The 13589-nt window shown below is 47.0% G+C and overlaps 2 protein-coding genes across 4 annotated transcripts in view; one reads left to right on the top strand and one right to left on the bottom strand.

The window, feature by feature from the left end:
• Positions 1 to 8969, top strand: part of AdamTS-A (ADAM metallopeptidase with thrombospondin type 1 motif A) — a 33948-nt gene extending 24979 nt beyond the window's left edge. For all 3 annotated transcript variants that reach the window (NM_206496.2, NM_001275675.1, NM_169659.3), the window contains exons 2-17: positions 1470 to 1878; positions 1939 to 2240; positions 2380 to 2900; positions 2962 to 3111; positions 3187 to 3345; positions 3411 to 3991; positions 4063 to 4233; positions 4357 to 4494; positions 5311 to 5534; positions 5595 to 5875; positions 5943 to 6144; positions 6209 to 6373; positions 6430 to 6603; positions 6662 to 7030; positions 7092 to 7811; positions 7878 to 8969. In NM_206496.2, coding sequence (NP_996218.1) covers positions 1470 to 1878; positions 1939 to 2240; positions 2380 to 2900; positions 2962 to 3111; positions 3187 to 3345; positions 3411 to 3991; positions 4063 to 4233; positions 4357 to 4494; positions 5311 to 5534; positions 5595 to 5875; positions 5943 to 6144; positions 6209 to 6373; positions 6430 to 6603; positions 6662 to 7030; positions 7092 to 7811; positions 7878 to 7976 — 4665 coding nt within the window. In that variant the 3' untranslated portion in view covers positions 7977 to 8969. The remainder of the gene's footprint in view (positions 1 to 1469; positions 1879 to 1938; positions 2241 to 2379; positions 2901 to 2961; positions 3112 to 3186; positions 3346 to 3410; positions 3992 to 4062; positions 4234 to 4356; positions 4495 to 5310; positions 5535 to 5594; positions 5876 to 5942; positions 6145 to 6208; positions 6374 to 6429; positions 6604 to 6661; positions 7031 to 7091; positions 7812 to 7877) is intronic.
• Positions 8970 to 9037: 68 nt separating this feature from the next.
• Positions 9038 to 11246, bottom strand: Act88F (Actin 88F). Its single transcript, NM_079643.2, has 3 exons — positions 11169 to 11246; positions 9675 to 10615; positions 9038 to 9613 (listed from the first exon to the last, which is right to left on the bottom strand). Exons 2-3 carry the CDS (start codon positions 10597 to 10599, stop codon positions 9408 to 9410), a joined length of 1131 nt encoding a protein of 376 aa, NP_524367.1. The 5' UTR covers positions 10600 to 10615; positions 11169 to 11246; the 3' UTR covers positions 9038 to 9407.
• Positions 11247 to 13589: the final 2343 nt, after the last annotated feature.

The raw sequence follows: 13589 nt of genomic DNA, 5'->3' as shown, positions 1-13589 counted from the left end.
ATAAGTCAGATCATCAATCAAGATGTTGATTAAGCTTGCAGCTCAATGAATGATTTGTCTATAGGTACTTAAGCGCACAGAGTTCATTATACTATATATACCTATATATATTAGTGTGACCCCATATATACATATACATATATCATTTTGAGATTTAAGAAGCAATGCGCTTAAAAGTAGGCAAATGATTAGATTGGCTTGCAAAACTATTTTCTAATCAAGTTGATATCTACACTAATTACTAACGATTCTGATCGTTAAAATGTCTTTAAGTGGCGGCATTAAACCTAATGAGAATTTTATGGCCCAATGTTCTCAGCTGTTTGCGAACACAATTAAATTGTAACTTTCGGTGGCGCTGTGAAAGGTCAATAGCAATTAACAAATTTCAAGGACAAGTTTTACGGCCCAGTAGCTTTGTGTTCGGAATGTGCTGAGCTATAGTCTAAATTTAAAGTTTCGATAACGATATACCCATTTGTGGTTTTCAAAACTAATCAGTGGCGAGAACCGTAAAGTAGCCGGAAATGTGATCACGGCTGCCCCTTCCTTCAACAGTCGGAATCACACGGCACGCCAGATTGGCATTTGGCATACATATACCATATTTTGCAGACACTTTTGAGGCGACACTATGGCCAATGAGCATAACGAATGTGTCGGCGGTTGCAGAGTTCACAGAGATGCCATAAAATTATGTAAAACAGCCCATCATTTAGCGGCATTAATTTGCTAATTTCGCAGGGGGAATTTTAATTTATTTGCTCTGATGTATGAATTGGCTAAAACAATTTCGGCGAAGGTGCAAACAAAGAGCTCTCACATAAATTTACAAATTAGAGGCATTTAACATTATTTTTTTGCGCCAGGCTGACTGGTTGGCTAGTTGGCCAGTTGGCTGGTGGCGGTGGGGATGGGAATGGGGTACTGAATCTTTTTATTCGCATTTTTGTTCGGCTTTTGTTTTATCTCTCGAGCACAAATTGCCGTTGGCACACTTTACACCTTCGCATTTAAGCATTTATTTTAAACAAAATGTGCAAAAATTCGCGGTGCGAGGAAGTCTTTTCAACAGCTTCTCCTCTGCTCTGTATCTCGTCTGACTGCAGCCAAAGGCCAACGCCGCCGGGCATCCTAGTATCTTAGCCATCTGAGCATCTCACAGGTGGTCAAGGTATCCACACGCCGGCGGCGGCAGTTCATCAATAATTCTTTCAAAAGTCAATCACTCACATCGGCCCCCGCCGCGATAGGCTGGTTTGGAGAGCACGGAACGTGCACAAGCACTTATCTGGTCGGCTTTTCAGGTTTTCAGCTTTTCACCTTTCCAGCCGCCCACTAATCGAAATCCGCACCCAAGGTGTGAGAGAATGCCGGACGGTGCGGCCAATCTGCACGCGGTAGCCCATAATCTGCGGAGCAAACGATGTGCTAACCGAATCCCCCATTTCTCCCTATCCATCTTTCAGCTCGAGGTGAAGAAGAGGTGTGAATGGTGGTGCCACAAGTACATTCAAAAGATGTCCACCCACTGGCGGCAGAATGCCTGCCTGTATGCCTGCTGCATCGCTTTTCTGCTGGGCATGCTTATCATGTTCCATCTCGGTTTGCGAAGTGCCCATAAGGGCCAAGAGGAGCTGCCACAGAGCACGCACCCACTAGCCAACAGTCCACCTGCTACACCAGCCACGCTCCATCCCAGAAGGCTTGATAACGACACGTCGACGGACCACGAGCCACCCGATGGCTTAGACGATCTGGACGAGGAGGAGCACAGCGCCTTCGTGATGCCCACCAAGGTCTACAACTACAGTCTCAGCGAAGCTGATCTGATCTACGAGTCGAAACGAAACAGCGACATCAACAGTTTCCTAAAAGGTAAGCCTAATACACCTTTTTAATATTAATCTATCTACAATATATCCCAACCACTTATAGAGTCCGCATCGGCCTTTGCCATGACGGGAACGTATCGCAACATGTCCAATGAGATCTGGGACCCGCATCCGCAGTACAACCTCAATGTGTTCGGTCGCCAGTTGCATTTGGTGCTGCGACAGGACGCCTCGTTCGTCCACAACCATTCGATGACCCACATTCGGATACTGAAGGAGGGGGAGGAGCATCCGGGACCGGAGACGGAGGCGGAGGCGGAGCAGCGCCACCTAGGCTGCTTCTACTCCGGTTACGTCGAGGACGATCCGCACTCGATGGTCTCCGTCTCACTGTGCGGCGGCATGGTAAGGCCAACAACTGACCTTCGCTCAGATTTAGATTTCATCCATTTGCATCGCATTAACATATCGCAAATTATGCTTATCAATATGCCGCCGAATATGACCACTAATAAGCGTTTCGCCCCCCTCTTCACCTCACCAGACTGGTTATATCAAAACGAGTTTCGGCGCGCTGCTCATTCAGCCGGTGAACCGAACCAGCAGCGATGAGGTTCTCCACCGGGTCTTTCGCAAATCGCAGCGCAACGCCAGACACGCTGTCTCCAAGTTCGAGCTGGGCCTGGATGATTTCATGAGCAAGCTGGAGCAGGTGCAGGAGGAGGAGCAGAAGTCCAAGTCCCGCAAACTGAATCGGAAGAAGCGACACTATGCGGACGTGGACAACCAGGTGTACACCTTGGAGGTGCTCATTGCGGTGGACAATAGCATGAAGCAATTCCACGGCGAGGACCTGCAACCATACATTCTCATCCTCATGTCGATCGTGTCCAGCATTTTTGCGGACGCCAGCATTGGTAACTCCATTCGCATTTTGCTGGTGCGACTGATCAGCCTGCCGAATATCAACGACCAGACGCATTCCAGCAACGAAATGCTGAAGCACTTCTGCCAGTTTATTAACCAATCTGGATACGAAAGAGATACAGCCATGTTGATCACACGGTAAGTGGAGATATGATCCATCTTGGGTTCATCTAATGGTATAATTTCGTTTGGACAATAGCGAACCCATCTGTGGCAGCGTGCCGGGCAAGATTTGCCATATGCTGGGCTTGGCCGAACTGGGCACTGTTTGCAGTTCCAGTTCCTGCTCCATTGTCCAGGACACCGGACTGCCCACCGCCTTTACCATGGCCCACGAGCTGGGACACATGTAAGTTATCAAATCGAAAATTTGTTTACCACATGGCTTATCAATGCCGTATGCCCTGTTTTTAATATATTTCAGCTTGAACATGAACCACGACGACGACGACAAGTGTATGCCCTATGTCACCAGGCAGAACAACAACAAGGTGCTCCACATCATGTCCAGCGTGATGGGCATCCACATGCATCCGTGGTCGTGGTCCAAGTGCTCCCGCCACTTTGTCTCCGAGTTTCTCGAGTAAGTTTTCCGCCAATCGAGTTGCCAATTGTGATTCCAATTGTCCAATTTACCATTCAACTTAGGAAAACCGACAAGTCCTGTCTGGAGACCTCCGTGGGCGCCCACATTCCCTATGGCACCGAGCGTCTGCCTGGAGAGATCTACTCCCTGGACGCCCAGTGCCAGCTGAGTTTCGGCAATGACTTTGGCTACTGTCCCACGGACGAGGAGTGCAAGCGGTTGTGGTGCAACCGAACCTCCGGTAACTCCAACGAGCAGTGCGCCTCCAGCAATCTGCCATGGGCCGACGGAACGCCCTGCGGCTCCAGTGGCCACTGGTGTCAGCGGGGCAAGTGTGTATCCAACAAGCATGGATACGGACGCCAGGTGAACGGTGGATGGGGACCATGGACGCCATTCACGCCCTGCAGCCTCACCTGCGGTGGCGGAGTGCAGGAGTCGCGTCGTGAGTGCAACCAACCGGTGCCGGAGAACGGTGGCAAGTACTGCACGGGAAGTCGGAAGAAGTACCGATCGTGCAACACACACCAGTGTCCGCCAGGCAGCATGGATCCGCGCGAGCAGCAGTGCTATGCGATGAACGGACGGAACATGAACATTCCGGGCGTGAACCCAGACACCAAGTGGGTGCCCAAATACGAAAGTGAGTATGGGACAGCCATGTGAGAAACGTGTGAAACCCTAGGCTAACCAACCCCCTTTCTCGACCCCCAGAGGATGCGTGCAAGCTATTCTGCCGCATGGACATGAAGGTCACCTACTTCATGCTCAAGAGCATGGTCACCGACGGCACCTCCTGTGCGGTGGACAGCTTCGACAAGTGCGTCAACGGCATCTGCCGGCCGGCGGGATGCGACAACGAGCTCAACTCGATTGCCAAGCTGGGTAAAGCGAATCATTCCCCTTATCCGCAGAGCACCTAATACCCCTAACTTCAGCACCCATCGCTTGATTGAATCACCTACCATAATAATCATAATTAATCGATTTCCGCTACGCTCTTTGCAGACAAGTGCGGCGTGTGCGAGGGTCGCAATGACACATGCCACGAGGTAACCGGAAATCTGCTCGTCTCCAATCTCCTGGGGCTAAATGATGGGAATGAGCCGAACAAGACACTTTACTATGTGACGCGAATACCAAAAGGTTTGCACACACTCAGCTAACAGCATAACTTTAATTAATTTTTGGCTAATAATTTCCTCAATAAATGCTAATGGCATCTGTTTGTGCCTTACGGGCTTAATGGCTAAATCGCTTAACGTACATACAAGTACGTGGAGCTCGTGACTCGCCAACTGGGTGACAGATAGTTGCCAGTTCCAGATAGACTTGTCGCCAGGCATAGACTTGTTCACCGGCGCCAGGTGAACGCACCCCACAGTCTCACGTTCACCCAGATTGCACTCTTTGCGATTCTGGGCCTATCTACTGGGGCTGCTGCTCCACTTTAAAATCGTCCATTAATTATATTCTATATTCATATTCTGGCGCCACCGGCGGTAATCTTGTAACATTCATGCCCTGTGTAAAATCACATTTACAATCAGCAGGGGCATCGCTGATTTCAAATGTTTGCATTAACAACACGCTTATTTGTTAATCATTCGGCATTGCATTTCTTATCGCTGCTGCTGGTAATCTAAATTTAAATTTAAATGCATTTAATGCATTTTTTAATTAAAACCATTTCTATAAAACCACTTCAATGATTTCTGAGTATCAATTTTAAATATCAATTAATTAACTTGATATCTACTCGATGAGTTACATATTTATTTTATTACAATATATTTAAATTTGCGCATAGGTACCACTTTACATGCAAATAAAATTGGATTAATTATGACAATAGTTAAGACCGCTTTAATGTTTTAAATCATTTGATATTGCTATATTCTGTTTCTATGTTCAACCTATTTCGTCATTTATTGTTTGTAACAATTGATTATTCATTTACAGGTGCCTCCAACATAATAATCACTCAGCGTGGCTATCCCGACCAGAACTTCATAGTACTCACCGATGACCGGGACAACGAACTGCTTAATGGAAAATTCCTCAAGACCTATCCATTGAAATTCGTTTATGCCGGAGTCACGATGCAGTACACCGGTTCTAGTAGTGTGGTGGAGCAGGTGAATACGACCTACTCATGGAAACTGTCACGTGATCTTATAGTACAGGTATTACCTATTGGATCCTATACCAGATGGTTAGTTGCAATCCTTAACTCCATTTTGCAGATCATTTCACTGGACGTGAGTCCGTCCAAGCGGCAGGACACCGTCCTCTTGTCCTACTCCTACACCATCGACAAGCCACCGGATTATGAGGCGGAGGTGGAGATCTATCGCTGGGAGATGCAGGCCCCGAGCAACTGTGATTCCCTATGCGAGGGCAGGAGTCATCGACTGCCGGCCTGCATCAGCACCACCCAGGGTGTCAAGGTTGCCCCACAGTTCTGTGACAAGTCCGCCATGCCCAAAATCGATGATCGGGCTTGCAACACTGACTGCCGCCTCAAGTGAGTTAAGATAGTGATAAAGATAAAACTTACTTGTAGTAAACTAATTAAATTAACTAACTTGCAGTCTCACTGTGACGAGCATCTCGGAGTGCTCGGCCGCGTGTGGAGAATTGGGTACCCGGGAGAAGACCTACGCCTGCGTCCAGACATTCACGAATATGCAACGTTCCAATATTGTGGATATGTCATATTGCAAGCTGAAATTCGATGTGGCTTACCATGAGGAGTGTCGCGAAGGATGCTGGGTTTTATCGGAGTGGTCAACTGTGAGTTTAGCACAACATTTGTTAATCGGAACGAATCCTAAGCCATATATATTCTCCATCGTAGTGCTCCAAGTCGTGTGGCACTGGTTCCCAGCAGCGTGAAGCTCACTGCTACCTACACAATTCCCGTGTCAGCGATGATCTGTGCAATCCACGGACCAAGCCCCATTTGAACACCCTAATCGGGATCTGCAACACTGAGTCGTGTCCCACGTACACGAAATCACCTGTAAGTCACTGAAATCGGAGGAATTAATGCATATATTAATCCTTCTTATCCCATAGAATGCCCTGGCAGTTAGTAACTGGGTGATTGGAGAATGGGGCGAATGCAATGAGTGGTGCGAGAAGACTCGTTCTGTGAGTTGTTCACATCCATACGGAATCGGCTGCGGCAGTAGAAAGCCCAAGGACGTCCGCAAATGCTGCCACATCAAGTACACCAGCGATTGGACAGACGTGAGTTGTCCTGCAACTGCCAATAGATCCATGAAATTAAATTTTTTACCCTTCATAGTGTTCGGTGCAATGTGGCGAGGGCGTCAAGAGGAAGAAGCAAAGCTGCACGCGGGTCTACAAGCCGGATGTTCCGGGTACCCGAAAGCGCCGAGTGTACGTGGATGAATCGTACTGCATTAGCCGAAAGGTGCATCGTCCCAAGCTGCGCACCACCACCAAATCCTGCAGGATCAACTGCAAGTGGAATGCCTCGGACTGGAGGCGCTGTCCTGCTGACTGCTCGGAGGAGTACCAAACGCGTGATGTGCGCTGCGAGTCCTTCCAGGGTGACGGAGTGGAGGACAAGCACTGCGATGCCAAGAAGCGTCCATCCAAGCGACGCATCTGCAACAACTGCGTGCGCCGGCAGTCGAGAGTCATCTCGCAGGTGAGTTGGCCACTTGGAAAGCTTCCTTTCGATAGAGTTACTATCCCACCTCCCTTTCCAGTGCAACTGTGAGGGTGTGGAGAAGAGGCGGGACTTCTGCTTCAACTCGCACAAGGGTCGCATCGCGTGTCCCACGAGAGCCAGGGTGGAGCGTCACAGCTGCACTCCGCCGCCACATTGCCGAAGGAGAAGTGCCATCGGGAGCAGCATCAGCAGCAGACCGAGGGGCACTGGAGTGAGTAGCAGCAGGAGCTTGAATTCAATCGGAGGCTCACGGAATCGCGGAACACCGAGAAGCTGTGCGGACCTGAAGGAGATGCACGGCTACAACAAGGATGGCAACTACCAGCTGGAGGTGAGATCGCGAATGGTGCACATCTACTGCCACGGGATGAACAGCAGGACGCCACAGGAGTACGTGAACGTGGATCCGCAGGAGAACTACTCCATATACTACGAGTACAGGACGAAACAGACCAACAGCTGTCCGCCGGAGTCGCGAGGCCACGAGTACTACAACGATCAGAACTCCGGCCGGACGCACTTCAGAAAGCTGCGGCTGAATATCACCGATCTGCGCATCATGGACAACGACTTCAAGTTCGCCGATTCGCGAGGATTGGCTCAGAAGCTGGGATCAGCGGGCGATTGCTACAATCGCATTGGCCAGTGTCCGCAGGGCGACTTCTCGATTAACATGAAGGACACGGACTTCTCCATACGACCGGGAACCGTGTGGCGGATGCATGGCCAGTACTCGGTCATGAAGCGTATCAGTGAGGTATGTCAGTCACTCAATTATCAAAAAGGATCATTGCCTATATATATATGCTATTCCCGTTTTCAGTTTGATACGACCACGCAGATGCGAAGGGGATTCTGCGGAGGATACTGCGGCGGTTGCTATATAGCGCCCGATTCTGGCCTTTACCTGGACGTGTTATGACTGAAACCACTGAGTAGTCAGCGGGAAACTTTGTTTGACCTTCCCACGGTAATCGGGTCTACGTCCCGGGAAGGACCAAGGGTAAAGTTAATCCGAGCATCCCAGCATATCAGGGTTACCCCAGCCAAGAATTACCACTACGGAGAGTCGCCGCTATCGATGGTTAAAAGTATTCTCGAATATTAGTTAGTTATATATAAACTGTAATAATCGTGTCGAAGTAGCCCGAACAAAACCATATCGTCTGTATATATATATAATTATATTTCGCTCGAAATTAGTAACTAGATATTATTGCCATGTAATGTATTAAGTATTGTAAATACTAGAGGATGTGAGCCTTTGAATTAGCAAATAGGGATTATCCATCATCATAGGTCGTCGCTCAGATAAGCCCGTATTTGTGCCAACTCCGGTATGCAGTGATGGAAGATGCAAAGATATCCTTTGCCTAGGTAAAGTCAGCAATGGGAACAATACCAAGAAGTGCATTTCAAGCAATAATTTAATTTAATTAAAATATACTTACACTTTCCTCTGCTCCATCCCCAACAATTATTCCGATTATTCCCTGAAACAAGCCTAGGGCATCCATCCATCCATCACTCACCGAAAACGAAGAGCTCGGCTAAACTAGTGCAATGCCGGTCTGTACAATAGTTGTATTAGCTTAGCTCCGCAATTAGTTAGTTAAGAGAGAGAGAGAGAAGTTGGGAGCAAATGTATGTGTAACTAAAACGAATACTCATATTATTTAGGATACCCCCCGATCGCACAAGCCAAACCAAACTATTCATCAAATCGAATTAACACTCTTGATTGATTGTTATCACTGCCAGATTTTCAACGTTCAATCGATTGTATCCCAAATCGCCTAAGTCCCGGTACCAAGTATCCTCGCTGTATTTTCATTTAACTAGCTAGGCTAATGCAAAACCAATGTTAACAATTAATTTAATGTCAATTAAAAGGAATTTAAAGCTGTTACCAACCAAACGTGGTTCGCACCTCCAGGGCTTTTCAGTACACGGGGGGGGGGCGGGTAATAGAAAAATGTATTTATTTAAAATATTTAATAGTTTTAATGGAAGATATATTTGGCTTTCAATTCACTGACTAGGGTTAAAAGCTCCTCATATACATTTGATTGCTACTCGACATGGAGCACAGCCACGACTCTTACGATTAGTTCTTCAAAGTAAAAATCCGCTATACCGCTGCCGATGAAATGGCCATGAAGGATGAGCACCGACAACCGGAGGTTGCCTCTGATTATCTGCTGTGAATCTGAGTTGGATGATAATTGTTGTGCGATGGGTTCGCTGCTTTTGTCTATCACTGTCCGAGCCGAGGTTGTTGGGTAGCTCGATGGGTGCTTGTTGGTCGCTGCTGGTTGCTGCCTTTGAAGAGCTTTCGCGGCGGGCGAAAGACTTAAAAGCATTTGCGGTGAACGATTCCGGGGCCGGACTCGTCGTACTCCTGCTTCGAGATCCACATCTGCTGGAAGGTGGACAGCGAGGCCAGGATGGAGCCACCGATCCAGACGGAGTACTTCCTCTCGGGTGGCGCAATGATCTTGATCTTGATGGTCGATGGGGCCAGGGCAGTGATCTCCTTCTGCATACGATCGGCAATACCTGAAAGTGCACCAAAGGATTAAGCACAAGTGCAACTGCTGAAGCGAATGATTTGTCTTACCAGGGTACATGGTGGTACCGCCGGACAGCACAGAGTTGGCATACAGATCCTTGCGGATGTCCACGTCGCACTTCATGATCGAGTTGTAGACGGTCTCGTGGATGCCGCACGACTCCATGCCCAGGAACGAGGGCTGGAACAGAGCCTCGGGGCAGCGGAAGCGCTCGTTGCCAATGGTGATCACCTGGCCGTCAGGCAACTCGTACGACTTCTCCAGCGAGGTGGAGGCGGCAGCGGTGGCCATCTCCTGCTCGAAGTCCAGAGCCACGTAGCACAGCTTCTCCTTGATGTCGCGCACGATCTCACGCTCGGCGGTGGTGGTGAAGCTGTAGCCGCGCTCCGTCAGGATCTTCATCAGGTAATCGGTCAGATCGCGACCAGCCAGATCCAGACGCAGAATGGCGTGGGGCAGGGCGAAGCCCTCATAGATGGGCACGGTGTGGGAGACACCATCGCCGGAGTCCAGCACAATACCGGTGGTACGACCGGAGGCGTACAGGGAGAGCACGGCCTGGATGGCCACGTACATGGCCGGCGAGTTGAAGGTCTCGAACATGATCTGGGTCATCTTCTCGCGATTGGCCTTGGGGTTCAGTGGAGCCTCGGTCAATAATACTGGATGCTCCTCGGGGGCCACGCGCAGCTCGTTGTAGAAGGTGTGATGCCAGATCTTCTCCATGTCGTCCCAGTTCGTGATGATGCCGTGCTCGATGGGGTACTTCAGCGTCAGGATACCGCGCTTGCTTTGCGCCTCGTCGCCCACGTACGAGTCCTTCTGACCCATACCCACCATCACACCCTGGTGTCGGGGACGACCCACAATTGAGGGGAAGACAGCACGGGGAGCGTCATCACCGGCGAAGCCGGCTTTGCACATGCCCGATCCGTTGTCGATAACTAATGCACCCGCATCATCGTCACACATCTTGGCAGTTGTTTATCTGGAAGGGAGATGGAAGTGCACTCGGTTAGCTCGATCTGTCGATTATATATGTAAAGTTTTATAGCTCCCACCTACATCTCAATTCTTTAAATTCTACTACTTTAATGACAACATAGAAAACTAATTTGTGTCTCAAGAAAATATTTAACTTTTTAAGATATTGAAGAAGTGAAGTGAAACTCTATTGTCCATTTGAGCACATTTCAGTAAATAAAACCATGAAAAATTGCCAAAATTGGTATATTCCATTTCCTTTTGACTCATGCTAATATGGTTATTCACTTGAAACTAAATCAGTGCTCTATAAATATCGGAAAAGAATAGTTCATAGAACTTAATTTAAACGTATCAAATTAATTGAAAATACGTTTCGTTGCAATTACTCTTCACTTTATATTTAGATATTGAACTTTCGAAGACCGATTAGTGACTTGTAGAAAAATCCATCAAACAATCCGAACTTATTAAAAAGAGTTTTAATATCCTTAGTCCTCTTGGCTTTTTCTGTAATAATCCTTGGATCCTTCGACATTGAGGTCGCACTCACACACCTTTTAGGTCAACGAAAGGAGAAAAATTGGATAGAGTCGCACGTTCGATTCCTGTTGACAACTAGATTCAACAACAAATGGCACGCCGATCGGTCTGTCCTGCCTTTATATCTCGGCTCTCCCTCGAAGCGATTTGAGTTGGATGCCAGTGCGGCACTGAGAAAAAGATTGAGCGAAAGTGCTGCGGAACAATCGATCCATATAAGCAGTTTTCAGACTTCTGGCCGAGCATGTCAGAAGTTTGGATGCCTCATTGCACGAAGACGACTCATTAATGCGCTTCACAAAAAAAGGAAGCCACACAATTAAATACTTAATAAAGCATAGAATCATTTATTAAGATTACCAATAAATTCAATAAACGAGGGAATTTCCAAACTACGAAAATATGACATTTTATATTTTTTTCACATTGTTAGTAGGTACAAATCCTAGAAAAGGGTCTCATAACATATAACAGCTTAAATAACTATGTAGTAGAAGATAAACTTTATCTTCAATTCAGTTCATATTTAATCCTAGAAATATTTAATTAATTGACAATATATGATAGAAGTAAGCTATCAATCTTAGGACCCTATTCATTATTTGTAGGGAGTGCCAGGAGAGAGAAAGCTCTCGAAAGATAAGAGAACGCCATAGCCGAGTGATTAGCAGAGGTGCGTGATAGTCGGAGCATGGGCCATCTAAACGGCAATCAGCACTCTCGAGTGGCCAATTAGCCCCATCTCCGTCCCCATCTCTGTCCCAATCCTGCTGCCAATGGGCGACTGCTGCGGCGGACGACTCATTCGGTGCTGAGAGTTCGGAAAATAGAAACGGACCTTAGAAGGACCGACGCAAGACAATTGGCATCCGCGGCAGGGACTGGGAGAATGGGACATTTCAACGGGCACGCAGCGAGGCGAATCTAAAATAGACGCGCCAAGCAGAGCGGCACCTATAAATCAACATCAAGGTTGATCGAGATCTCCGCGCGCGGTGCTCGAGGAAGCTGCATCCACATTTGCAATCGCATTCTACAGAATGCTGCTGCACTTTGCATTGCGGCGCCGATGCAATCCCGAAGATGCGAAATCACCGTGCCGACCATTTATCAGTGCAATTAACCAACCATTGCCAGCCAGACCGAGCGAAAATGTATTTTCTCAATCGAACTGTATTTATCCTTTTATGTAGATTTAATTATTTTTTACTTCTTTCTATTTACGTTTTTATTGCTTGCCCACATGAATAATCGAATGCGGTTGGTCTAAAGATAGGATCTGATTGCTCGGAAGTGAATTGGTGGCATTCCCAAAGCGTTTTATTTGGTAATTGCCTTGATTGACATCGTGTATTGAGCAAGAGGTTAGTGGCTGCGAACAGAATTGTTCACCATTCTTATCTTTATTTTTTAATTTATGAAAAGTCATTCAACCACTGAATTGATTGGGCTCACCATTTATTTAAAAATTCATATCTTAACTAAATTTGCCTATTGTGCATTCTAGATATTTCTGAATTATACTTTTATTTCGGCAAATTGATATAATTGTGAAAAATATTTTAGAAATTTAAGTGTTTTTTTAAAAATTACACTTCTACTGCACACTTTTGTTCTCTTTCTATCGAAAGATAAATTAGTAATTAATTAATTTAATTACTATAACATTATGTAAACATCGTTAAATATTTGTATACCTATTTGTACGGTTTCAGGAATAATTTCTATTGGATTTGTATTGATGTACGTAAGAATTTCCCACGATTTATTTATTTGAATATTTCGTAGTCGAGACAAGAACCATAAACTAAAAGCATGCAAGTCTTAGCATACTTTTCGGCTGAAGTAAAAGCCAATCATAGATGGCGCTGTAATGCACAGCGAATGGTCTTTCACTTAACAGCATTTAAACGAGTTTATGATTTTCTATCTGAAAAGAAGAGAATATGACACATCGAATGGCTCCGAAGATAAATAATATATTGAAATAGCTCCAGCACGGGCCCCTGAAAAAAAAAGCTCGACGGAACCCGTTTCCGCTAGCGCACCTATTGTCGGTGAAAGAGCGCCAAGCGAAAGCCAAGCGACAGAAACGTGCTCCAAAACGAAAGACTTAAGACCCGAACCTGAACCTCAAGCAGAAATAGAAGCAGAAGCAGAATGAGAAAAGCAAAACCGAGGCGAGCTCGAAAAAGAAAGTGCAAGTGGACGCAGATACTTTAGTATTCCGTCAGCGGAGTCGGGCTTATTTTCTTACTTCGTCTTGCGTCTGTGTTGGTGCTCGTTTCACGGGCAGAGCGCGCCGCTGGAGACCGAGACCGAGACCCAGACCCACAGCCACAGCCACTTCACCAGCACCACCACCATCATGATCACCGCCATGGTAACCAGCACCACCACAATCATCACCGCAGGCAAAGTTAAAGCCAAAACCT

Source organism: Drosophila melanogaster, chromosome 3R, assembly GCF_000001215.4.
Source record: "Drosophila melanogaster chromosome 3R".
Classification (NCBI taxonomy): domain Eukaryota; kingdom Metazoa; phylum Arthropoda; class Insecta; order Diptera; family Drosophilidae; genus Drosophila; species Drosophila melanogaster.
Note: the sequence above shows the minus strand (reverse complement) of the source record. Positions and strands in the feature narration are given on the sequence as shown.

What these genes read in the sequence shown, in the direction of transcription:
- Act88F (NM_079643.2), bottom strand. Translation starts at nt 10,599, where the DNA reads ATGTGTGACGATGATGCGGGTGCATTAGTTATCGACAACGGATCGGGC. An exon ending in CGGTACCACCATGTACCCTG is followed by an intron (nt 9,614 to 9,674) that starts GTAAGACAAATC and finishes GTGCACTTTCAG; the next exon opens with GTATTGCCGATCGTATGCAG.